The sequence below is a fragment of the Mustela lutreola genome, chromosome 15, assembly GCF_030435805.1.
Source record: "Mustela lutreola isolate mMusLut2 chromosome 15, mMusLut2.pri, whole genome shotgun sequence".
NCBI classification, from domain to species: Eukaryota; Metazoa; Chordata; class Mammalia; order Carnivora; family Mustelidae; genus Mustela; species Mustela lutreola.
In genome coordinates, this window is record NC_081304.1 from 49063143 (window position 1) to 49090083 (window position 26941).

Sequence of the window (26941 nt, forward strand, 5' to 3'; positions counted from 1 at the left end):
GAGCGGGGGCAGGGCCCTTCCCTGCATTATATAAGCATCCATGGGCTTACTAGGGGGGCTCTACAGGGGGCATGATTTCATCTGAGGAGTCCCTCTGACACGAAGCCCAGATCACAGCTGGGAATGGTGGTCACCTGTGCACATCAACCTTCTCTCTTGCTCTCCCTCTGATTCTCACAGCCTCCAGGGATAATTACAGGGATAATTACGGGCGAGAAAATGGAAAGTGCAGGCGCCTTCTGCATTCCAGAAGCTGAGCGCTGTCAGCACAGCTGGAGACCTGTGGGGCCCCCCTGGGGGGTTGACAGTAAAAAAAGGCAGAGTCTGGGGCCGTTGCTCTCCAGCCGCAGGTCTGAGCCATGGCCTGTGTGGGGGACGGCTCCTGGGTCCCTGAGAGCCTGGTCCGGGGGCCCTCCCAGACTTTCTAATCTCCAGCCCCTCATGCGCCCTCACACCTCAGTGGAACCCTGCATGCTGGCTGCTTTGAAGAATGGGTTGAGATGGGGGTTTCTGAAAGTGGTAAGTGGAGAGGCGGGACCCTCGGAGTTGCCCCAGGCACGCAGCGGGACTGGGAGTCCTCCAGGCTGGACCTAGCTGGAGCAGTGTGTTCAGAAGACACTGTTCCCGGAGCACGGATTTGACACCTTCCAGGGTCAGCACTGAGATGGGCCCCCCACCCCACCCCGGGGAGCTTGGAAAGTCAGGTGTGAGATCCAGTGGCCTAATTTTAGACCTTGGGTCTCTATGTCAAAACAGGAGCAAGATAATTAAAAAAAAAAAAAAAAGAACAGTGACCAGCCTGCTTTGACCTCTTGTTAATTATGAAACAAGCCGCTGTGCATTCCTCCTGCCCCGGGGGGCTCGGTGGCACCCAGACCCTTCACCTGTGCGGGCATGGGTGGCTGCATGGCAGCACCCCAGATGGGAGGCACACAGAGGGTGACCCCCACCCCGGGGCACCCCCCAGTCCTTGATTTGGGTAGGCGATCACCCTTGGAGCAGACACCTGTGAAAAACTGTAATCTTCATCACCTTGGTTGGCCTTGAAGATCAGCCATCTGGAGTCCCTACCTGGGGTGTTACGATGTTTGCAGTTTTAAGTGTAGGTGAGACACCCATGGGAGAACGATTCCAACAGTGCCCAAAGGGATCAGGTAAAAATGTCTCCCTTGGGCCCCTTTCCCCTGCATCCCTTCCTGAGGTGTTCTCTGCATTGGGGGGCGTGGCGGTCTCTCCTACACGGATGGCCACCTCTGAATGTCCTACTCCTTTTCCTTCCTGAAAGCTCAGCGTGCTTACCTTGGAACAGCAATGGGAACTAACCTTCACCAGCGTTTGCTCAGACTAGACCCTGTTCTAACTAACCCTCCAGGGAGCTCTTAGTGGGCTTTGGAGACGTTCCCTTTCAGGTCCACAGAGCTTCTTTCTTTTCAGTGGCTACATAGTATCCCATTGTGTTTACTGATCTCATCCATGAGGGGACACTGAGTTTGTTGCAGACTTTTACCGCCCTAAACGGTGCTCCTGGAAACGTTCTTTTCCTACTCATTTCACTCGAGGGAAGTTAGGTGTCGGATCTGCTTCTGGATCTGGAATCCCTGGGTTAGAGAACCAGTGTGGCTGTGACCACACTGGAGATCCGCCCCAGACCCTGCGTCTGAAAGCAGATGCCCCTCCTCCCCGGGTGGCTGGTGCACCTGGCCCTTGCCCCTGAGGGCCATGGGAGATCCCCCACCCTGTCTCGGCCAAGCATCGGCAGACCCTCAGGGACTCCTGTTGGAGCTCAGTGTGATCAGCGGCAGCGGGGAGCTGTACGAGATCATCCCCAGAGAAACCGTGTTGTGCACAGAGATCGTGCCGTTCTGGCTCGCCCTCCCTTTGGGGGATAGAGAGCCACACATGTCCCCGTCCTCAGAGGTCACGGGAAATGTTCTGGCAGGGTGGGTGATTTGCACAGAACACAGTATTTTGAACCCAGGCTGTACCCTGCGAGAAGAGCTAGTCCTCACGCTTAGTGCTTTGTCCCCTCGGCTGTCAAGAGACCGTTTCGGGGACAGTCACACCACTTTGTGAAGGGGATTGGGTTTCCTCGGGACGCTGCTTTTTTCTGTTCTTCCCTGCTGTTGGGTGGGGTGAGCTCCCTCCTCTGAGCTCCCACTGCCCCCCCACCCCATCCTGTTCACAGCCCCTGGGAGGGTGAGTGGGCATGGCTTGGGTGTGTGCGGGCTCTGGTGTCGCCGCATGGCAGGAACAAAGACCTCCCTCCCTGCCTCCCAGGTGCTGGGATGGAGAGCTGACCAGTGTTCACACCCAGCAGACTAGAACAGCTTCTGCCAACAGAATGGTCTCAGCTGTGTTTGTGACAAACAGACCAGGGGTCCACCCGCATGGGCTCTCTGCTCGGCAGGGAGCCTGCTTCCTCCTCTCTCTCTCTCTCTGCCTGCCTCTCTGCCTACTTGTGATCTCTCTCCATCAAATAAAGAAATAAAATCTTAAAAAAAAAAAATGCCATGGCTGGTTGTCAGTCCCGTTGCCAGTCAGTAAGTCTAGGGGACAAATGCCACTGAGTCCAGGCCTGTGTGTGGCCTATGCCACCTCGGCATTCCACTGCCTGATATGGACTCTGGGACACATCTGGACACAGACTGCGGAGCCTCTGGGTCCCCGGAGGGCAGGGGTGAGATAATCCTCAGTCCTGCTCAGTGCCTCATTGACCCCAGCCCCCAGGATTCCCCTGTCCCAGATGCCAGCGAGCCCTGCAGAAGGCCTGGCCTGGCCTGTGTGTGCAGCTCGGCTGACTCCCGAGTCTTCTGATTGTGGACTGTGGGTTCTGATCTACATCAGAGGGTCCTCATGAGGATGGGTGAGGTTGGTGGTGCCCTCTGTGCCTGTTTCCCTTTGGGTGTCATTGGTTGGGCTCACGCGCTGTTGCTTCTGATCCCACAACAGTCGGGAGCATCAGGTGCCCATCTTTCTCTGAGTCCCTTGGTTCTGTCTCCTCCACTCTCCACCCCGTCCCTGCCGCGGAGTTTGGAATTCTTCCCTTCCGAGCCCCGTCACCGACTAGCATGATTTAGGTCTGCCCTGTCCCTCCCTAGTACCTCCGGCTTCGATCGCGAGGACAGAGAGCACCATGCCATGTTTCTCTGCTTGGAGGAACCTTCCCTGTGTTTTGTGTGGGTCTCGGTTTTGTGTTTCAGGCATGGAGGTTGGCCTGCTGGGGAGGCTTCCTTGACAACCCCCCTCCCCCAAAAGGTATTCATTCTGCCAGCCCCTGTTCTCTGCCGATCACATCTCCGGCACATTCGCCCCACCGGGGGACCTCCTAGGTGGTCCTAGGACCTCCTCCGTTTGCCTCAGTGCCCGGGAGATGCTCTGGGGCTGGCCCAAGAGCAGACACCCACAGGCGTGAAGGCTAAGGCTGCCCTTTGCTTGCGGGCAAGCCTGGGCAGCTCCATGAACACTTGGCATCGGCAGGTGTGAGATAGCATAGCGGTGCTCCCTGCCTGGGGAATTGTTTTCTGTTGCGTTCATTATCCCAAGTGTTTGCAGACGCTGCTGTTTTAAGAGCGGGGCTAATAGGGAACATTAGGTGCTGCCCAAGGAGGGGCTGTGCTTGGCTCTGAAGCTGGCTTGCAGCCAGAGCCGCGTTCAGCTCCGGCCCCCAGGAGAGGCAGGAGCCTCTGCGCATCTCCCGACCTCATCCCGTGGGCCGCTGAGACTCGTGTGGGCCCAGCCCTCTTGCCCCCTCATTTTTGCCCTTTAAAAGGAGAGAGAAGAAAATCAGACTGGTGGGCAGAGGCCCCGGTCAGCATGCAGCCAGTGAAGTAATCCTAACTTAGCTTTGATGCCGGCTGTGAGGATAATGGAATGGCCTTCGTCCCATAGAAGCTCAGCAATTAGCGGCAGCTAATTGGGATTTCATGGCAAGCCTCCAGATTGTGCACACTATCAGGCCACCGAGGGCCACCCTGCCCCTTTGAGCCCTCCCTCTGTGAACAGAAGCCATTCCTCCCTCCTATGCCCAGACCCTCCCCCCTATACCAGTGGTACATTTGTAGCTGCTGACCCCTCCCCCCACCAGGAGGAAGGGTGACGTCCCCCTGGGACTGGACACAGTGGGCTCCGGAGCCCCTTTGTGCTGTGTGCATGAGCGAGGGGCCCCGGGGCCTGGATGGGGTGTTTGTGTGTGTGTGTGTGTGTTAGAGAGAGAGAGAGAGAGAGGCAAGTCGGCTCTGTGCTGTCGTTCTCAGCCCTGTAGAAGCCAGGGCTGTCTTTTTTCTCTCTGCACCTTTAGCAAATTTAGCAAACACGACAAGGGTTCTGGCCTGTTGAAATCCTATCACGCTCAGCACCCCCTGGCCTGGCTAAGTGAGGCTGCCAGCAGCCTGAAGCCCGCTTCTGCGAATGTCTCAGGGAAGGTCTGGCTGCACCTGGGAGGGAGCCCAGGCTGTCTGCATGTGCACCGGCTGGGCCCAAGACTGCCGAGCTGGCACTGGGGGCCTGAGGGCGAGTGCAAGCTGGCCAGATCAGGGTGTCTGGTGCGTCCTTGCCTCCACCCTGTCTGCGGCACACACTCCCCCCCCCCCCACACACCAGTGCGGTCATCTCCTTTCTTCCCCCATGACTGGGCCACGGCCAAGGCAGAAATGGCACTAGGCCTGGGCACTTAGCATGTGGGGGATTCAGCTAGTGTCCACGCACAGGGCCTCTGGGAGGTGTGGAGCAGAGCAAGGCATAGCCCCTTCTGCCTGGGTTAGAGGGTGCTGGAGGGGGTAAGGCGGGTAGAGAGTTCAGGGCCCAGAAGATGCTACGCTGTGAGTAAGGCACAGGCCTTCGAGAACGGACAGAGCAGAGCAGCCAAAGGCATCGACCCCCTGAAGGAAGGGAGGCTTTAGCAGGAAGAGACAGGCAGGAGAGGGAGAGGCTTCTCAGACAGAGAGGGCCTTTTTTTTTTTTTTTTTTTTTTTTTAAACTGGCAACATTTAAAATGCATACAGCAGCAAAGAGGATGAACCTTCCAACACTGTCACCTACATTCTAGAACATCTTGCCGTCTTTGCTGGAGGCCTGGATGCTGTGACACATGCCCCCTCAAGCCTCTGGTGTAGCGTCTGTGAGATTAAGGACATTTCCTACCTTAGCACAACTTCATTATCACAAGAGAGAACATTTTGCGCAAAAGTTGGGAAGAGAGCAGGAGTGGGGTTTGCTCTGGAATGGAGTGAATGAATGAGTCACTGGATGTGCCTAGCCCCTGGGTATTGCTGCTGACAGTCTGGTGGACGAGCTGAGACCAAGACCCACGACGCAGGACAAACGGGGCTACTCCCCAGGCGGGTGGGAATGGCTCCTGGGGACCGGACCCACCAGGGACGAGGTCACAAGAGGAGAGTCTTCAGCTTGGCAGACAGCACAGCTGTGATGTTAGCAGGCCAAGGGCAGGGACAGCACTTCTGGGTGGCCAGAATGTTAGGAGAAAGTCCTAGAATCCAGGTGGAATGCATGTGCTAGGGACACATGCAGGTGCATGGCCTCTCGGGGTGAACAGGGACACCAGGACTGTGCAGGGCTTTCCAAGTGGTCTGGTTGGATCTGACCTTTTGCGGGTCACCTGCATGGGTGGGTGAGGTCTCTCAAAACATGGACTGAGCCATAATGGCTGAGGTCCTGTCCAACTCACTCAACGTGCCCAGGAGAGATCAGGCTTTCTGGAGGTATGGGACGGGCGCACGTGCAGGCCACATAGCCCTACTGTGCGAGCGGAGGACACCGAGTGGCTCTTTGGAATGGGAAACACCCTGAGAGGTTCCTGAGGGCCCAGAGCCAAGGTGGGCTGGCTTGGGAAGGAATGGCACAGGAGGTATCCCCTAGCTCCTTGGCGGCTGCAGCGAGCTGGCCTGTTGGTGCCCCAGCTTTGGGCGGGGAGGGAGTTCCTGGCCTGGTGCCCATGCCCGCTAGCCAGAGGGGAGGAAGCAACCCCACGCTGCCGGCGTTCACGGACCTGCGGGTGTCGCAGCGGGTGGGGGTGTTAGAGGCTAACCCCCTGCCCTTTACACGTGACCAGACTGAGGTCGTGATTATGTCCCAGCAAATCAGGGGGAGAAAGCCAGAAGGAGAGCAGGCCTGGGAGCTTAGTGATGAGAAACACAGGTTCCGGGTTCAAGGCTGAGCTTTCCTACTCGTCTGCTGTGTGGCTTTGAGGGGGTCACTAAACCACTCTGTTCTGTATGGGTCAGGTGAAGTGGTTTTCTCATGAATGGTGGTAAGGGCTCTCTGAGACGATCCGTGGGCCAGGTGCTGCACACAGTAGGTCTTCTGCTTCTCCTGAACCCTACCCAGTCCACTCCCCAGCCTCGCCAGCCTCGCCAGCCTCCAGCCAGTTCCCAAAAGACGCGTGAAGACTTTTTCTCCTAGCAAGGCTGAGTTGCCGAGCTCCTTCAAGTGCGGAGCTGGACTTCTGAGCTCTCCCCAGCGCTGTGGTGGCAAAGCCTCACTGTTGTTGTTACAAGGACCCGATAGGCCCTGGGCTCACCTAGAGAGAAACGTGTGCGCGGTCAGGCTCTGAGGTCAAAAGAAGGCATGAGCTTGACTTTGCCCTCTGCCTGGCGAGCTGCCCTGGAGGTTCAGAGCTGCTGTAGCTGTGCTCCGAGCTCTGGGGCTTGGCTGGGGGGTGGCGGGCACCGTCCTCAGTGACTGTTTCAGAGGACAACCGCTTGTTGAGGGAGGGCTTCCCGGTGCCAGGGGCCTGGTGGAGGGCCACCGTGCCAAGTTCAGACGCGGGAAGTAACGCTCACCCAGTGACGTGGGATTCCAAGGAAGTCGAGGAGGGATTATGACTCGTGGAATTAATGACACTTGTAGGAAAACAGGAGCTGCCCGGGGAGAGCTTATGGGAGGGTTTTCTGGCAATGAAACGGTTTTAGGATTGAGTCAGTAACCAAGTGGCTGTGTGAGGGTCCTCAGAATGTTGTGGAACAGCGAAGCCCTTCTTGGCAGTGCCTGGGGATACGATTTTATTTATTGAGTTGAGAGAAAGTGAGCGAGAGAGAGTGAGCACAAACAGGGTGAGAGGCAGAGGGGAAGCAGACTCCTCGCTGAGCGGGGAGCCCGATGCGGGGCTCAGTCCCAGGACCCGGGGTTCATGACCTGAGTCGAAGGCAGACACTTAACCGACTGAGCCACCCAGGCGCCCTGAGAGTCTGCATTTCTAACAGGCCCCCGAGTGTTATGGGTGCTGCTGGTCTGGGTTTAAGGGACTGGATTGGAGGTGGCGAGGCCATCCTTGGAGGGAAGGCAGCTGGAGAGGAGCAGAAGTGCGTGTCCAAACCCGTCTGGCTTCAGGATGCTCCAGACAGGGCTGCGTCTCCAAGGAAGGGAGACAGCGCCCCCCCGCCCCGTCCCCCTAGAGTGTGGTGCCGGTGGCCTCGGGCCCTGTCCCGGTCCCCAGATGGCTGCCCACGGGCCGGGCCTCCACTCAGTCTTGGTTCCCACTCATGGTCCCCGCTCATGGGCCTGCTGAGGGTCAGACAGACAGCTGTGGACCAGCCTCAGAAGCCCAAGGGGTGCCCATGAATGCCAGGACTGGCGTGTGTCTTGGCGAAAGGTCCAGAAGGTGCCCCTGCCTTCCTTCCATTAAAGACAATCCCACCAGAACACAAAGCCCCAGTCCCCTTGACCTGTTTGTGTCCTTACTGGAGTTCAGCCCATTCTCCAGAAGGCTGACGATTGCCTCAAGATAGGCTCTTTCCAGCTCTGGGCACCCTGAGAGGCAGCCAGCATTAGCCAAGGTAGGTCACCGGAGGTGTGCAGGGGTGAGGCCCAGAGAGGTGATCTGGGACCTGGGTGAGGCGAGTGCCCTCCTCCGGGGTCACCTGAGCAGGCTCTTTGAGCTGTGTCACGCCAGTCCACGGAGACTGGGCCCCTATTCTGGATTAACTTCAGGGGAGCCCAGTGAGGCAAATCACTTCGCTAGGCTCAGCGCTGGCTTTAAAGAATAACAAAATTAGCAGCCCCCTTCTGGCCCAGACGCTCTCATTCCAATATTCACTAACGGCTTCTCTGGCCCTGAACTCCTCCTTGAAGGCAGTGTGGGACGGGGGCTTCCTGGGTGCTGGGCCCATGTGGCCAGCACCTGTTTGGTGCTGTTTGGGGCTGGCGGCCCATTCCTCTCTGGGCAACGGGCTCCGAAGATGTCCTTCTGTGGTTGCAGACCAAACCGGTGGCCGTGGGTACCCTTCTCGCCCTGTCACTTTTGTGCTTTTGGGCAGGTCACTGCCCCTCTGGGAACCGGAGTCCTCCCCTGGAAAATGGACGTGTCTGTAGTTACATCTAGAGCCCTTGACAAACGTGTTCTGGGTGCTGCTTTTTAAGTTCGGGCTGACTTTTCCAGACCAGTGAGTGGCTTCCTGCCAGAGTCTACCTGTGCCCTGCTCACTGGAGCCGGGGACCAGGCCCCTGGGGATACAGGCCTGCCCACACCCTGATGCTGCCATGGCCCTGTTGGTTGCTCTCAAGTCAGCTCAGACTCGTTTCCACGAGGGGGGTCTCCGTCCCCTCAGCCCCCCAGGCCTTGGCTCCTCGCTCTCTTAAGCCCCATCCTGCATCCTGGCTATTGCCCCCCACGTTTACAGGCTTGTTCTTGTACCTGCTCCTCAGCCTTGGGCTGTGGAGTTTGGGAAGCGCTCTCCTCAGTGTCTGTGTGTCTGTGTGTCTGTGTTCCTGTCATCCCGTGCTCGGTCCGTTTCTCCTGCCCGCCCTCCTGGGGGCTTGTGCTGCAGTGCCCACAGGCTGGGTGCCCCGGGGGTTTCAGTTCCACGGGCTCTGACCACTAAACTTACCCTGCAGGCCAGCAGACCACAGGAGCAATGACCACAGTCACGTGCCCGCCAAGCCGTGGGAACACCTGTCGGTGGCCACTTAATTTACAGTAGCAGAGTCCTGTGACTTCCAAGTGGCCTCTGCTGGGGGTGGGGGGAAGATAAACCAACTGTGGTCCATACCCCTGTACCATGGACTCCCTCTGTGGCAGCCCCGGAGAGGAGCCCCCCACTGATGTGCACGGACTCTCCTCCATCCCCGGGGCCGGTTGAAAAGGCTCTCTCTGAAGGCAGTGGGTGCCTTGGACCGCAGGATGCCACGTGTAGGACAGGGGGCAGAAAACAGGTCAAGGGTTGCTGGGGTGGGGGTCAGGGAGGAGCCTGGCTGCGAAGGCCACCAGGAACTTTCCAGGGTGACTGAAGTGTCCTCTGTCCTCATTTGGCTGTGGCTGCTTGACTGCGTATGTTGGTCTGAACTCAGAACTCTGCCTTTGAAAGGGTACATTTCTATCAGATGTGAATTTTATGTTTCCCTCTATAGGTTGGATCTCAGAAACACCTCTCTTCTAAAATAAACAAGTAGTGTTGCAGGAAAAAAATAATCAAGCTGGCTGACCGTAGCTGCTAATATTACAGCTATGGGGACAGTGACGATGACATTGTGTCTCGTACCTGGCCTCCCCCTCCCCCAACCCCAAGAGGTCTGGGAAAGGCCCCAGCTGCTTATTGAAACCCTGTGTATCCAGACAACCACTCTGGCCACGAACCAAATACTTTCGAATTTCCTTTCTGAGTCAGGCTGAAGTCCATGTAAATATTGACCGAAGAAGGCAGGCTAGACTTTGCGCTATATTTGGTTAGTAGCTGAAGAGTCACTCACTCCTGGGCTGTTTTTCCAGTGGCTTCTTACAGGTGGGCCTTGTTTTATTGAAAGTTTTAAAAAGATCCTGTAAAGCTCTGTGTAAACGAGCATGGTCAGAAAGCCCGCATATTTGCATGACTCTCACGGCAGTTACCTCTCCCTGCCCCTTTAAGTGTATGTATTAAGTGCAGTTTAAAAATAGATATTTGGTCTGCTTAAGCGAGGACTGTATTATTGAGATACGTTGTACCGCCTTTCCCTGGCCTGGGGCGGGGAGCTCTCTAGGCCACGTGGCGACCCTCTTCTTACGAGGAGCCACATGGTGTATCGAGCGAGTGACAGGAGTTCCGGGGGCTGTCTCGTGGGGGACTGGGTGTCCTCCCTGCTTCCTGTCCAGGCGAGGACAGCATCCTCCACTGGGGACAGGGAGAGCAGATGAGACAGGATGGGCTTACCCTCTGGGTCCCTTACAGCCAAGCTGTCCCCTCTGGAAGGTAGGGGACATCTGCGCGGTCGCATGTCTGGACCCCCTCCAGCTGCAGGTTGGACACCAGGATGAGGTCCCACTCCTGCAGGGGCAGAGCCTCTGGGTCCTGGAGCCAACCATGGTCCAGACTTTTCTTCCTTCCCTCCCACTTCTCCCTTTCCCCCAAAACAAGTATCAGGGACAGGAGAGGTGGCCACGAGGCAGAGGGTGAGGAGCTATACAAACCATGATCATGTTGGGGGCCGGTGCAGGGAGAGGGCCCTGCGGCTGCTGGCACCTGGGGTGGCTTGTGGCTCCCATGTGGGGTTGGGGGTGGGTGAGAACAGTTGTGTCGGGTGGGCTGTGTCCCTCTCTGGCCAGGTGACTTCTGCATCTGGCTATGGTCACCCTGTGGGCATGGGGTCTGGGGTCCTGCTGGGATGGGGTCTGCCCTCTTGGGGGTGTCAGCAGCAGGGCGAGGGGGAAGCAGGACCAGGAACAGGATGGGGGCCTGGTCATGGGATCTGAGGACCAGGAACAGGATGGGGGCCTGGTCATGGGAACTGCCCAGCTCTGCAGGTAGCCACGGGGCTCCCTGCAGAGCTGGGCCCCAGGGATTCCCTCTGTCCTTCCCTTTTCTTAAAAATATTTTTTCTACCTATCTTTTTTTCACCCTTTTTTGGGGGTGGGGCAAAGGGAGAGGGAGAGAGAATCTCAGGCAGGCTCCTTGCCCAGAGTAGAGCCTGATCTGGGGCTCGATCTCATGACCCTAAGATCATGACCTGAGTCGAAATCAAGAGTCAGACGCTTAACCAACTGAGTCACCCAGGTGCCCTTTCCTCTATTTTTTCTAGCATTCAGATGCACATAACGCAAAGTTTACCATTTCAGACACTTCTAAGCGTACAGTTCGCTGTATTAAATACATTCATGTTGTTTGTGCCGCCAGCGTCACCATCCATCCCCAGAGCTCTGGATCCTGTAACACTGAAACTCTGTCCGCATTCAGCACTACTTCCCCATTCCCCTGCTCCCGGCCCTTGGCAGCCACCCTTCTGCTCCCTGTCTCTGCATTTGAGACTCCAGGAATTTGAAATAAGTGAGATCATGTGGTATTTGTCCTTATGTGTTTGGCTTAGTCATGTGGCAGAAGGTCCTTGAGCATGTTCAGCCACGTGGTGGCGTGGGTCAGCATTTCCTTCTGTGAGGATGAGGCCTGGTCCCGTGAATGGACATACCACACTCTGCTCACCTGTGCATCGGTCACCGGACGTTCAGTTGCTTCACTGGGTTAGCTGTCGGGAACAAGGTTATTGCAAACGTGGGTAACCAGATGGCTCTTCGAGACCCTGCTTTAGAATTCCTTTGGGTGAGAGGCGCCTGGGTGGCTCAGTAGGTTAAAGCTTCTGCCTTTGGCTCAGGTCATGATCTCAGGGTCCTGGGATCCAGCCCTGCATCAGGCTGTCCACTCCGTGGGGAGCCTGCTTCCTCCTCTCTCTCTCTGCCTGCCTCTCTGCCTACTTGTGATCTCTGTCAAATAAATAAATAAAATCTTAAAAAAAAAAGAATTCTGTTGGGTGTATCCCTAGAACTGGAGTTGCTGGATCATACGGGAATTCTGTTTTTAATTTGTAAAGGAGGCACGGGGGTGTTTTCCACGGCAACTGTGCCAGTTTACACTCCAGCCGAAGGTACGTAAGGGTCCATCCACATCCTCGCCGATGCTCATTGTTTTCAGACTCTTGGTGGCCGCCGTCCTAGTGGGTGAGCGGGGATTTGTTTGGTGTTTGGATTTTCTAATGATGAGGGATGTGGAGCATCCTTCCATGTGCTTTGGGGCCATTCCTTGGAGAAGCATCTCTTGGAGTCAATCCTCTGCCCATTACAGAATGAAGTGGTTTGTTGTCGCTCTTTCCTTCTTTCAGGGACAGCATTGGCCCAACGTTCAGGATGTGGCCATCATTGTAAACAGGCGCTTTGAGGCCTTGGTTTGGAACTTGGGCAGATCCAAGAAATGTAACCAGAGGGACTGTCACTGTCCAGCCCCGAGCTGCCCCAAGGTCTCTCTGTGGGCATCCCCAGCTACGAAGGGCCTTAGGGGCGGGTCTCCCTGAGGAGTCAGAGGACCCGCTCCCTGGCCTGTAAGGGCTTAGTTTTAGCGCTGTGAAGGGTGGATTGTCCATGGGTTTGGGGGTGCAGGCGTTATGCTTCCCCGTCAGGCTCAGAGAGACCATCAACCCAGTGAATGAGAGCAGCTCTGAGGAGGAGCTGATCCTGCCATGTGTGGCCGGTACCAGGGCTAAGCTGCCAAGCCCCGGGTGTTACAGGCCCCCAGGTGTTACAGGCCCTCAGGAAGGGAAGGTGGCTCCGAGCCACCCCCCCCCGACCCCGCCCCATCACCACTGCCCCCCACCTCAGCCCAGGAATAGGCATCCATCTGAACACCCCTCATAGGACTGCTGTGAAGACAGGGGCAGGAGATAGGAAGCAAGCATCTGCCATCTTTGTGAGCGCTCGCCGCATGGAGGGGAGACTGTATCCTAGAGGCCACGGTCACGTGGGGAGAGAGGCTTCCAGGAACCACAGCCACTCACCGGGCCAGACCCGTACCAAGGTCCCACAGAGCTCCAGGGAAGGGTGGGGTGCCCTCACCCCAGGAGCCTCACCCTTGGGGTTCCCTGCAGCAACTTTTTTTCTTTTATGAATGATACTTTTCATGTTGTATCTAAAAAATGATTGCATAACTCAAGATCATAAAGATTATCTAGTATGTTTCCCTGTAAATGCATTATAGCTCTGGGTTTTATGTTTAGATTTATAATCCCTTTTGAGGTCATTTTTGTATATGGTCTGAGTTAGGGGTTGAAGTTCACTGTCAATGTGATCTCCAGTGCCACTTGGAAAACTTTTCCCTTTTCCACCAACCTGCCTTTGCACTTGGTCACAAATCAATTGGTCTTCTGTGCGTGGGTTTATTTTTGGACTCTCGTTCTGTTCCAGGGATCTATTTGTCTGTCCTTACCCTTCGCACCGGGCTGTCTTGGTTACTGTTGCCTGAGAATACAACTGGAAATCTGATCGTGTTAGTGGTCCAACTTTATCCTTTTTTAGAGTTGTCTTGGCTATTCTAGGCCCTTGCATTTCTATAGGATTTAGAATCAGGCTGTCAGTTTGCAACAAGAGGGTGGTTGCTATTTTGAACCTGGGGGGTGAGTAGCATGACTCTGTAGACCAGTCGAGAGATTTGACTTTGTAATAAGATGGAGCCTTTGAACCTGTGGCCCCAGTATCTCTCTTCATTTTTTTATGCCCTAAATTCTCACAGCAACGCCTTCCTACATTCAGTCTGCTGGCCTTACAGCGATTTGTAGATCCCCTCACGTTTCCACATGGGTGATCGTGGGTCCACTGGGAAGGATGTTTTACTCTTTCCTTTCTGATTTTGAAGTGTCCTTTCCTGATCTTATTGAATAGGCTAGAACCGTCAGCCCAGCTTTTAAAGCAGACTGCTGTCTTGTGCCTGATCGGAGGGGAAGGCTTTCGGGGTGATGCTAGCTGTGGCTTTTCATCGATGCTTTTTGTCAGGACGAGGAAGTTCTGGCCTCCCTGGTGTGCTGAGTTTTTGTCAGGAATGTATGTTGGATTTTGTCAAATGCTTTTTTGTATCTGTTAAGGTGGTCATCATGTTTTTCTTACATATTTTGTTTATATGGTGAATTCCATTGATGGGTTTTTTTTCTTTTAATGATTTAAAAAAATTTATTTATTTGAAAGAGAGAGAGAGCGCACAAGAAGGGGGGGAGAGTTAGAGTTAGAGGGAGAGGGAGAAGCAGGCTCCCTGCTGAGCAAGGAACCCAATGTGGGGCTTGATCCCAGGACCCCAGGATCATGACCTTAATCAAAGGCAGCTGCTTTAACCCACTGCACCACCCAGGCGACCCCCATTGATTGAGTGTCAACTGTTAAATCAACTTTTCATTCCTGGGATTAAACTCCACTTGGTCATGGTTTACATTCCTTCAATCTATCACAAGACCCCATTTGCTGATTTACTAACATTTCGTCTAGAATTTTTGCATCTCCCTTCAGAAGGGATACTTGTCCCTAGTTTTCTCGCGATGTCTTTGATGTTGGTATTAGGTAAGGCTGGCTGCATCGAAGGCATTGAGTAGGGTTCTCTCCTTTTCAATTTTGGGGAAGAGTCTGTATATAATTGGTATAATTTCTTACTTACATGTCTGGTAGAGGTCTCCAGGGAAGCCATCCTGGCCTGGAGTTTTCTTTGTGTGGAAGTTTCCAGCTATAATTTAAGATACTTAGATGGATATGGGGCTAGTCAGGTTATATACTTTTTCCTTTGAATGAGCATCGGTGATTTGTGTCTTTGAAGGATATATACATTTTCTTCAGAAGTGTCAGACCTACTGGTGTAAAGCTGTTCACATGTTCCCTTGTTTCCCTTTTACCATCTTCTGCATCCTCTGCAGTGATAGCATTTCTGTCACTGTTGATATTGAGAATCTGTGTCTTTACTTTTCTGGTGAGTCTGGAGTGACATTTTACTCTTGTTCAGGGAACCAGTGCTTGGTTTCACTGACTTGTCTCTAGTGTTTTCTACTTTCAAGTTCATTGATTTCCACTGCAAACTTCTACTGGCATGGGCTCCATTTTTCCCTCCTGTATCTAGTTTCTTAAAGTTGTTGAGACCAGTGATTTTCAGACCTTTATATTTTTTGAAAAGATTTATTTATTTATTTTCAAGAGAAAGAGAGGGAGGGGGAGGAGCAGAGGGAGAGGGAGAGAATCTCAAGCCGACGCCACTCTGAGCAGGGAGCCTGACATGGAGCGCAATCTCACAACACTGAGATCATAACCTGAGCAGAAATCAAGAGTCAGGTGCTTAATTGACTGAGCCACCCAGGCGGCCCTCCTCTCTTTTCTAATAGAAGTGTTCAGTGCTATAAATTTGCCCCATGTGTGGCTTTAGTGGTGTCCCACATGTTTTGGTATGTTGGGTTTTCATTTTCATTCAATTAAAAATTTTTCTAATTTCCCTTTTGATTTTTACTTTTCCTATGTGGTTTTTTCGGAGCTCTTTCTGTCATTACTTTATAATTAATTCTATTGTGGTCATAGAACATACTTTGTGTAATTTGAATTCTCTTGAACTTTTTATGACTTGTTTTATTTTCCAGAATGTGGTCTGTTTTATGTGCCCAGTTTTTGTTCTCTGCTGCAGTTGGGTGAAGTATTTTATAAAATAGGCTGACTTGGTTGATAATATTAAAATCTCTATCTTAAGAGAGAGGTATTGAAATACCTGAGTGTAATCGAAGGTTTATCTCTTTCTTCTTGCACTTTTTAGTTCATGTGAGCTCTGATTCTGGGGGCATGGATGTTTAGGATTGTTACGTCCTCTGAAACTTACTTAGTTTGATATTAATATAACATGCCAGCTTCCTTTTTAAAAAAAATTATTTACTTATTTCTTAAAATTACAGCATAATTAACACATTGTGATGGGCACTGAGTGATGTACAGAATTGCTGAACCTCCGTATTGTACACTTGAAACTAATACAACACTCCAGCTTTGTTTTGACTCCTGTTAGCCTGTTGTCTCTTGTACTGTCCTTTTACTTTTAACCTATCTGTATCTTTATAAGTAAAGTATATTTCTTTGTAGCCAGCATACATTAGATCTTGCTTTTTTTTTTTTTTTTTGTAAACCTAATCCGACAATCTGTCTTTTAATTGCGATGTTTAGGCCATTAACATTTAGTGTGATTATTGATGTGGTTAAGTTTAAATCCATGTCCTTCCCTTCCTTTATGTCAGGTATCTGGAAAACTATTGTATACTTGTCTGTCTTTGGTTGTTTGAGGTTAGAGGATAAACTCTATCCATGTTGGCTGGAAGTGGAAAGGACAGCCCATGTTTAACACTCAGTCCATATTCATTTGCCCCTCATGGTGTCAAAAGTATCTATTTACAATTGATGTGTTTGACTTGGGATCCAAATAAGAGAGACGTTGCATTTGGTTGCATTCTTAAGTCCCTTTTATTCAGAGTAATGTCCCATGCCTTCTTTCCATGTCATTTATTTATTCAAGAAACAGAGTCATTTGTCCAGTGGAATTTTCTGGGTTTGGGTGATTATGTCTTTGTGACACTTTTTCACATATTTCTCTGATCTGCTATATTTCCTGTAAACTGACAGATATAGAGAATATTCATAGAATCTGGTGCATGTTCAGTTGTAACACATGAAATTGCCAGTATTTGAATATTTGCCCTGAGTGGCAGTTCCCTGCTATCAAATCTCATACTTCCTGTTGCATCATGTCAGGAAGCCCCACTTTGAGTGACAGAAATTGGCTCATGAATTCTGGAGGTCAACTTGGCCCTCCATTGGCAAGTTCCCCGCATGTTCCCTGCTCATTTTGGTCACTGATGCGTATAGCCTAGATCCTTATCTCATTTAGGAGTTGTAGAATGGTAATGTTCATTCTTTCCCTCTTCTTGCATTTATTAGCTGTGAGTCTTCTGTAAATAGAAACTTTTCCTCATTAGTGATGTGGTTACTCTGAGATATAGTTCAGTTAGTAATGGCGGGATGACTGCTTAATTTTTCTTCATTTAAAAACCAATTTTCAGAATACTGTGTCAGTATCCTAGCAACCTCCAAAGAGATTGGTGATTTGTGTGTGTATATGTATGTATTTGTGTGTATGTGCATATATTTGACCTATTTCAATTTGCTGTCATTGTTTTTGTTGCTCAACACCCCTTTTTAGCCAGCTGGGGACACTTGAAGATTTTATCAGTGCTCTGACATTTGCATATGTATCTTTGACAGCTTCTGTTCCCAGATTCAACGTCATGTATGTTTCATATTCTAGACCTGGAGTTGGACTTTGAACTAAGGAGCTCTTGGAGACTTTTAGTTGAAAGTGGCACTTAGAGACCACAATCTGAATGCTAGAGGTGCTCATTGCAAATGGAGAGGCCTCTTTTGTGGAGAGGGCTAGGAAAGATGAATTTATTAGAAAGAAAGAAATCATAATCATATCATACTGATATTTTCATTCTGAAAGTTTTTGCTTCACTTTATTTATTAATTATTATTATTATTATTATTATTTTTTTTTTTTAAGAGGGAAGGATGGGTGCGGCAGGGGGAGAGGGAGAGAGAAAATCTTAAGCAGGCGGCTTGATTTCATAACCTTGAGATCAGGACCTGAGCCGAAATCAAGAGTCAGATGCTTAACCCACTGAGCCACCCAGGCACTCCGGTTTTTGCTTAACTTTAAAGAATTTATTTTTGTATCTCTTCTCTTATATGGGAAGTGTGGCTCCTAAATACATCAATGTAGTTTATACAGAGTCAGAATAACAATACTGCATTATTACTAATGATATCCTTACTGGATGCAGTTTAGAAATTCTTTCTAGGTTTGCTTTTTTTTTTTTTTTTTTTGTTAAGTTTTTTGTCCTTAGGCTATATTATGTGTGAGGGAGGATTGGTGAAAATACTGTGTTTAAAATTACTTGAAAACAATTTCATATATATAGTTAAGTTCCTTTATTTGATTTTTGGATTTTTAGTGATTTTTTAAATGCTTTTGTAAAACATTAAATGGTCTCATGGTCAAATTATCAAACAGAAGACATTCTTAAATATCTAGCATTTCTTCCCTCCTGCTGCTCCACCCCTCACCTATAGATACTAGTTTCTGTTAGTTTTTGCTCTCTCCTTCTGTTATTTCTTTTGTTTTTGAAAACATAAGCAAGTGTTTGTACCCCCATTTTTTACACAGAAGTAGGGCGCACGTTCTCCTGCACCTGCCTTTTGTCCACCTAATGGAATATACTGGAGCTCACACCATAGCAGCAGGTAGAGATGTTCCTTCCTTTCCCTCTGGGCCATTCTGCAGGGTGAGGCTCTACCATGGTGTTTCCCCCTGTGCCCTGCTGATGGGGACTGCGTTGGGGGTCTTGGGGTTAAAGAATATCATAGACGGTGCTGAAGCCACAATGTGAACCCAGAGCCTCTGCGCCTGATGTCTGCTGGGACTCGTTCCTTGTGACTCTTTCTCTGCCCTGTATCTGGAAACAGCAAGAGTGGGGCGGGCTGCCCGTCCCCTCTTCCTGCGCTATGGCCATCGCAAATGAGAGGGGGAGGTGGTTGGGCTCCAGGCAGCCAAAGAAGCAGGAATGTCCAGCGCAGGCAGGAGACTCTCTGTGCATCGTGGCCCCCTCGGGTGTGACGTGAGCTCATGCTGCTGGGCTGGAATCTTGCAGATTGCCTGGAGGTGGGTGGCTCCTGTCAGGTTAACAAAAGTTTTTCTGGCCCAGCTTCCAAAGTATGCCTTGGGGAGCCCCTCCCAGGCAGTCAAGTCCACGGGTTAATTCACTGCAAGGGGGATGTCTTAGATGCTTTGAAATTGATTTATTCGCTGGATAGGCCAGTAGGAAGTGTACGGTGAGCAGGTCATGACAGAATGAGGTTGTGTGCCGCACTGAAGGGGCATGGAACTATGGAAGCCATCGGGCATGGCCCGGTGCACCTGGTTGTATATCATGAAAGGGTGGCTGGCCCGGGCTCAGGGTGCCGAAAACTGAGAGAGCCCTCTGGGCAGATCACAGAAGGCTTCCAAGCACCATTTGCGGTGTGCACCCAAAGGACAGGGCGGGGCTGGGTGTCCGGGAAGGGAAGGTGTGAGCCAGCCTGCACCACTGCCTTGGTGGCCCAGGGCTCCCTGGGGGAGGGACGGAGCTAGCTGGCTGTCTAGCTGACGGAGACATACACCTTGCCTTCCTCAGGGGCCTTCGGACCCCTCCCCTCTTTATGAGCTCCCCAACCCATGGTCAGTGGCTCCCTCCTCCTCCTAGTCCCTCCAAGCCCTTGGAATGGAATCACCTGGGGGGGTTGCCCACTGAGTCTCCTGAGGGTGGCAGGAGCAGAGGAGAGAAGGTCAGAGAAGCTCCTGATGGTTGTGTTGAGTTGGAGGCCTCTGTGCTTTCTTTCCTGTGTTCTTGGAGGCCCAGTGTCCTCCAAGATCCTCTTTCTGCGCTAGGTACAATGCTAAGTACAGGTAGAGGTGGGATGCCACGTGAAGGGTGAAGCCAGGTCCAGAATCCATCAGTGAGTGCGTGACTGGAGCTCAGAGGAGTGAGAAGGTTCTGGTTGTTGCTGGGATGATCTAGGACATGGGGCACAGTGAGTAGTGGGTAGAATTGAGGAGGGGGATGCTGGTGGGGCCCAGCTGCAGGCAAGGGGAGCTTGAGGTACGAGCAAGAAGGCAGAAAGGTAGCAGAAGCCCCTGCATGGGTCTGGGCGGGGAAGTGGATGACGTAATCTAAATGGAAGGAGAAGAGGGGCTGTACTGGTGGTTCTCACACTGGGGCTGTGAACCCCTTGGAAAAGCTCTTAGAAACTCTGGCTCCTCAGCAAAAGTTACAACGGCATTTGCTGCACCATTTGCTTCAGCTGTGGGATGTTCCCTGAGCCCTGCAGTGTGCCCCAGGTCCCCCGGTGGGCGGGCCTAGACTAGATGCTGGGGGCCTGACTCTGGGTCTCAGAGATGCTGATGGCTGCAGTCAGGGTCTGATGGGTTTCGCCGGTGAAGCCTGCCAAGAGTGAGAGGAGGAGCCTCGGTGAACGCTGATGGCTTGCCGGGGTGAGAGGGACTGCCCCGTGAGTGGGCCTGGTGCCCGCTGTGATACAGGGTCTTCGTGTCCTCTCCTAGGGATGCTGGTCCACAGCAAACTTTCTCCATCTGCATCTAACTCGACCTTGAACCCAGAACCTAAAGCTGTTCACCATCCTACCGTCCTGCTGGCCACCAGGGTAGATGGCCAACAGTCATTTAGTGAGTGTGACAAAGCCTCTGTCTCATTGCAGATGGGGTATTTCAAAAATCCACCCTCGGTGACCTTCTTTCTGAGGACATGTGGGAAATGTGAGAGGCAAAGAGGAGTATATGTCCTGAAAAGGTCTTCATCAAGTTGGGGAGATGGCTCTGGAGGCCCCTGCATGGACTCTAGATAGTCTCCAACCATGGCCCTTGCTTTTGTCTTGTGGATGCCCCGAGGGAGGAGCTGGTGCTTTTAGTGACTGAGGCATCCTTGGCCTTAATTATTGTTATTAATTTACACATTTTACATGAAAACAAGCACTATTGTTATGAATGATTTTGTATGGTTTTCTCCCCATTTTCTTTCCAAAACATTCTACCGTCTAAAGCAGTTATCTGGTCTATAGTAGATCCCCCAGGAAATGTTGGATGAATAGGTAGGTGGTTGGGTGAATTGGTGGATGGGTGGATGGATGATGGGTGGATGGGTGGTTGGATGGGTGTGTAGGTGGTTGGATGTGTGGATCGGTGGGTAGATGGAGTGGAAGGGTTTTCTCATAGCCTTCCAGAGCTGAAGACTTTCCCCGGCCTATCTGAGAAGGCGTTCCGGATAGCACTCTTCATCACTCGTGGCCACAGCCACATCCCTCCCGTCTTCTCAGTTGTCACCTACGCTCACGGTGTCCCCAGTGAGCTGCTCAGACAGCCACAGGATGCTTGGCTGTCCCTGGTTCTGGGATGTCAGAGCTCCCAACTCTCCCTGGTTCTAACAGGTGCCCCCAGCTTGCCGGCATCCCTGAGTCAGGGTCTCCCAAGGACACCCTTATTCTTCTCCGGCCCTGGGCTGAGCGCATCACGTAGGTCTCATATAATCTCACAGCTCTCTGTGCTAGGTGTTACTTGTATTTCAGTCAGAGGAAATGGCTCAAGGGCACATAGTCTGCAAAGACTGGGGGTCAGGATTCAACTCAGGCCTGCTGAGCCTGGCAATGACCTTGGTGGTTTCCACACAGGCATTCCCGATCCAGAGTCACCGACGTTCCTAGTTACACACTCGGTGCCTCTGGTGCCTGGACCTTAAACACAGCAGGCCGTGGGTCTGAGTGGCAGGGCCATGCTGCTGTGGGATGCTATGACTCCCTGCTTTGGGGACTTGCTGAAGGTGCATTTCCCCTTACTTGTGGAGGCCAAAGAGGCTTCTCTTGCAACTAGTGGGGCTGCCAAGCTCAGGGACCCACAGTGTGTGGGGCTCACACACTGGCGGCCTGGAATCTGAAGTCACTGTGTTGTGCCTGCTGGAGGCTGCGTGGGCAGGCGTGCCCCTTGTTTAACTCTGCTCACTCACACCCTGCCGGCTGTCAAGAGCCCGCGGCTCACACGCATACAGCTTGCTGCGATGGCGACTCCCACCGCTGCCTGGTCTGCCAGGAGGTGGCCTCTGTCGCTGGGGGCAGGGCGGCAGGGCCTCTGTGGCCTCGTTGTGCAGACTTTCCCCCTCATACTGGATGCCAGCGTTTTACAGAATTTCAATGTTGGATTGTTGGCTCAAACGCTTTTCAGTTGCCGTGAGTTTGATCGAGGCACTGCTGGGGCTCCCGGTGATGACCTCTGTCTGAGCGGAAGGATGCAGTCCCAGGGCATACCAGGAACAGAGCTCTGGAAGGTGCCAGAAAGAAGTGTATACCTATCGGGAGCTGTGGGTGCTTACCTCTGGGGCAGACATGGTCAGCCCCAGCCCCAGCAACATGATCCAGTGCAATCCAGAAGGAAGGAAGAACCAGAGCCTACTCCAGGCGCTAGGGACCCAAGGAAGAGACATTCTCATGCCCCCAGACAAGGCTGTAGGCGCTCCACTAGCCTACAGCCTGTCTCTTCTATTCCCGCACAGAGCCTGTGGGAGAGATTTGCCAACAAAGAAAGAAAGAAAAGAAAATTAATCCACATTAGGGAAGAAGAGGTCTCCCCGTTACAGAGCTGAGGCAGGTGTCGGGTGCGGGAGAGGCAGGGTTGCCACATGTAGCAAACACAGACAGGGAGCCCTGGTTCATTGTAGGTTTTAGGTAAACAACAAATGCAACATTTGGGACAATTTCTACTGAAATGGATTTGTTGTTGATGTGAAATTCAGGTTTACTTGGTGGGCCTTGGACTTGGAGAGAGGGAAGTAGGGCATGAGGTGGGCCGTGGGGGGAGGGGTTGGGAATGCCCATGGGCATCTTGGGGATTCTGGGAATCTACAAGACAAGGAAAGCCAGGAGCCGTGACAGTGGAGCATTGGGTCATTCCGCCTCCCGCGCCTGTGCCTGTGCAGCCCGCAGGACAGTGACCTGCGTCATCCCACAGCCTGGCCCTGGGCATCCAGCCCCCTGCGGGGGAGCCGCACCGCCCGCTTCCGGCCCCTTAATTGGATGAAGTGTGCAGCTGGGCGCCTGAGGAAGGGAAGGTGTGGCTGCCAGGCAGGGAGGAAAATTAACCTTGGACTTCAGCGAGGCCACTGGCTGCTGATTTATTGATCGCCTTGAAATAACAGCCCAATCTAATACTGGCTGACCGAAAGTCAGATAGATAGTTGTTATTCATAGGATTCCTTGTTTCCTCTTTCCCACACGGCCTGTCTCGGGCTCTGCCACCTTCTGTTATTAGATTACTCAGAAAGTACATTTATCACGTCTGCTCCTGCCCCGTTGCCCAGATGAAGGCCCAGGGACGTGGGGGCCCAGCTGGGATGTCACGGGTGGCAGAGTTGTGCCCAAAGGCCTGGGGCATGGGTCCCTTTCCTGGGCCCCCAGGAGTGTGCTGTGGCTACGGAAGTGGAGGAGTGTGGCCTCTGGGCTGAGGTCTGGTGTGTGTCCTTGGACACATCAGTCAGCCCCCTGGAAGCAGGTGAAAGCCCCGCCTTTGGAGGATGGACTCAGGAATCTGGGGTGTCGCATGCAGAAGAGTCAACCAGGGTACGTGACATTGGGAGCTGTTCTCGTCCCTAGAGCTCAGGTGCAACAAGGATTGGACTTAAAAATCAGCTTCACTGAGGTGTAGTATACATACGCTACAAGGCACACATTTCAGGGGCACAGTTTGAGTCCTGACCAAGGTGTCTGCCCGTGTGACGCCCGCTCCCACGGAGGAACAGAACATTTCCTTCCCCACAGCATCCTCCCCGGTACCCTCCCACGCGGCTCCCTTCCCTGCCCCGGCCCCGCCCACTCTGCCCTCCGGCAGGTTCTGCCTTCCAGTGGGTTTTCTGCCGTGGCTAGAACTCCACGCCAATGGAAGGAGGCAGAAGGCACTCTTACATCTGGCTCCTTCTGCTCAGCCTATCGTTGATGACAATTGTCCCTTTGCACAACGGGACATGTTTTGTCTCTGCGTTCCGGACGGTGGGGGGGGACGGGTTTCTGAGAGCCAGCGCCAGCCTCAGGAGTGTCAGGGTTACCTCCTCCCATGCCCACGTCCTTTCACAGCTGGACAAACAGCTCCAGGGAGAGAGAGAGTCAGAGAGAGAAAGAAACTGGCCTAGAGCATGGAGGGTACACCGGCAGGTCCGGGGCCAGCATCTAGTGGGCCCAGTGGTTCCCCCTCTACGCTTTCCAGACCGGGCCTGCGGGGACAGTCCCAAGCCCCTCCGGTGGAAGTCGGTGATGCCTTACATCGTTTGTAACTGATTTCAGTGTCCTTTTGAAAGCATTATACCGTCAGCTGGGAGGGGGAAAAATCAATAGTCTTTCTAGCTGTATCTTAAAATCAGTCACAAGGAACAAGGTGTGCGAAAGAGAGCTTGTTCGAAAAATAAGTAGCTCATTGGAAAGAGGGGCCTTCCGTGGGTGGAGGGAGCACTGGATCAGGAGCCCAAAGGTCATTCTGCTGCTCTTCTTTCTGGCTGTGTGACCTCACCAGTCTCTCTGAAAGGACTTCTCTTCACCCCTTCGTCTGTACCCCTTGGTTGGCTGCTTCAGAGGGTGTCTTCCCGGGGACCTTCGGGAGGAACCCTATGCAGGCCACACAATCTGTCTTAACGTCTGACCACCCCAGACACCCTCCAGATTTAGGACCAGGCACACAGATGGCAAATCTACTCCATGAGCTCCCTGAGGGCAGGCCTGTTGGTTTACCAACTTCCTGAGCCCCTCACTCAGCGTGGGTTGAGTTGGGTTGAAACCTACAAGCAAACAATGTGATTCAGCTACATAAAAAGCCTTTGTGCATGAAAGGAGATTAGAAAGAGAGTGAAGACTATGGACAGAATGGGAGAAGATATTTGCAAATCAGATATCTTATAAAGATCTACTACCCAGAATATATAAGGAACACTTACAGCTCATTAACAAAGATTATCAGCTCAATGGAAAGAATGGCTAAGGACTCCAACAGACTCTTCTCCAAAGGAAACATACAAATGGACAGTAGGTGCACGAAAAGATGTTTCCTGTCGTCCATTAGTGTGTGGGGATCCCAAATGAGGCGGCTTGCCACTTCTCACCCACTAGAGTGGCTACAGCTTTTGTTGTTGTTTGTAAATGGGAAATACCAAGTGTTGGCGAGCATGGGGAGAAATCGGAACACTTACACTCCCAGCTGGCATGGAAGAATGGTGCAGCCACTGTGAAGAAACCTGTGTCCACACAAACTTAGATGCGGGCGTTCACAGCAGCCTAGTCCCTAGTAGCCAAAGGACAGAAATGACCCGAATGTCCATCCCCTGCCACACGGGTAAACAGAATGTGGTCTCCACACACGACGGGATGTCGTTCGGTCATAAAGTCGCATGCGACAACGTGCATTAACCTCAGGAACGTTATGCTGAGTGAAAGCCAGCTGCAGAAGGCCCCAAGGTTCTGTTTATCCTCCTTTTGGAAGAGGAAAACCCACAGACACAGAGCATAGACGAGAGGTTGCTGGGGGCTGAAGAGGGGTAGGCAGAGTGACAGCTAACAGGTATGAGGTTCCGGTGTGGGGTCTGGAATTAGACCCTGGTGATGGCTGCACAGCGAAAAAACACTTTGAATTTTATCCTGAAATGTTTTTTGAAAACCTCGAGTTGCCCACAAGAAGTGCACCCTGTGCCCGGCCCTGCCTTCCTCCTACCAGGCTACCTGCGGGCCCTGGGTGCAGCCTGCCGAGCCTCTGGAATGCTCAGCTCTCTCTTTCGATTCCCGATTCCCGAGTGAAGCCTGAGCTTCCCGTGGGGTCAGCAGGGGCCGCCTGCCTGGAGCCAGACAAAGGGTTTGTTTACCTTCCGGGAGAATGGGGCGGGGCATCAACAGCGGATCAGCAATTGCAGGGAAGGCCAAGGAGTAAACTTCCCATAAACTCCAGCCATCCCCCACCCCTGCCCCCCACCACTCAGGCTCTGAGGACAGGTCCCGGGAGCCACCTCCTCCAGGGACAGAGTCAGAGTCGGTGGCCCTGGGCCAAATCATAGGTGTGCCTGGAACCGCCAACCACTCTCCGGAACCCAGTATCGGGAAGGGCTGGTGCGGGGCGGGAAGCGGCATTGGGCGGCAGAAGAAGAGTGGCTGAGGCCGTAGGGGAGATACTGGCCTAGGAGCCCCCCGGACCTCATCCTCCTGCAATCCTTCTGGGACCATAGCGGGCCAGCGGGGGCCCTCGAGACCCTCCGTGTATGCCACACGTACACATATGTTCAAGTTCAGGGCCCAGGTGGGTGACCTGCTCACATAACCACAGAGCGACCACCTGGACTCCCCAGCATCCCTGACTGTGGATTTGCCTCTGTGAGCCCCGCCCCCGGCCTCCACCCGCAGGTGCAGGGGAAGCGCCCCCTCCCAGCCCCTGACCCAGAGAGCACCCCTCCCCACTCTCCACCCACAGGTGCAGGGGAAGCCCAGCATGTCGGCTTGTGCACGTGAGGAGGCTGGGCTGGTGGAGACAAGCAGAGCTGGCTGTTCACCGTGCTCTGTGTGAGCTGTTGAAGGTTGCGAGTCTAGATATGATGAGTGCAAAAAACTGAAACAAGGATTCTGTGGCTTAAATTAAAAATTTGGAAATCTGTGCCTGGCTGGGCGTTGGAGTAGCAGGGGTGATGGTGTGGGTTGCCCCTCTTGGCCTCCCTCTCCCCTCGGGGGGTGAGAGCATCCAGCAGGTGGGATGTTGGCCCCGGGGCTGTGCTCTCCCCTTGGCAGCTCCTGTCTGTACCCTCTTGGCCTGGCGTGGCCTTTGGGAACAGTGTCAGGCGGGATGCTGGCTTTGCACCAAGGCCCAGAGGCTGGTCCGAGCCCTGCTCTGACCTGGGTGTCTCTTCTGGGTTCAGCTCTCCTTCCGCTGCTCCGTGTGTGTTGTGTGTTTCCAAAAGGACAGCGCGGTCCACCTGGCAGAGCTAGAGGAAACCCCTGCAGGGCTGGCCCAAGTTCCACAGGCACCTGCTTCCTGTAACTCTGCCTGCTTGACATGGGGACCTGCCCCTGTGTCCACGTGGGTCCCGGATTCTCTGCAGCAAACGTCTTATGTTGCCTCCTCTCTTCTGCGCTGTTTAGGTTGCGAGATGGGAACAGAAAACCCGCCAGCTGAGCAGGGCCTTCCGATCCCCCTACCTGGCCTGCTACTCCCTGGGCGCTGCCATTCTGCTCCTGAATGTCCTGCGCTCACACTGGTAAGCTCCTCCGGGGCCGCCTGGCCAGAGTCTGTGTCATCGTCGGCATGCGAATGGTCGGCCACTGCTGGCGGTATGAGGCTGTCCACCGATGCGGGGAGCACTGGGTCTGCACCCGGGGAATTCTCTCCAAGCCCGCCGGCCAGGGCAAGTCACTCTTCCCTCGCTGGGCCATCAGACGCCTGTGGGCAGAGAAGTCCTCGTGGCCCCAGGAAGGGGACAGTGGCATGTGCCCGGGATCCGGGCGTGGTCGAGTGGGGTGGACAAGGCCAGGTGGTCCCCAGGCTCATATCCCCAGTCCCCAGTGTGTAGAGAGAGCTGCTGCGGG

At 53.1% G+C, this 26941-nt stretch overlaps 1 protein-coding gene across 11 annotated transcripts in view; it reads left to right on the forward strand.

Annotated features, from left to right (window-relative positions):
* Positions 1–26941, forward strand: part of PEMT (phosphatidylethanolamine N-methyltransferase) — an 85291-nt gene that overhangs the window by 40944 nt on the left and 17406 nt on the right. For all 11 annotated transcript variants that reach the window (XM_059148616.1, XM_059148614.1, XM_059148617.1 and 8 more), the window contains one exon: positions 26498–26613. In XM_059148616.1, coding sequence (XP_059004599.1) covers positions 26498–26613 — 116 coding nt within the window. The remainder of the gene's footprint in view (positions 1–26497; positions 26614–26941) is intronic.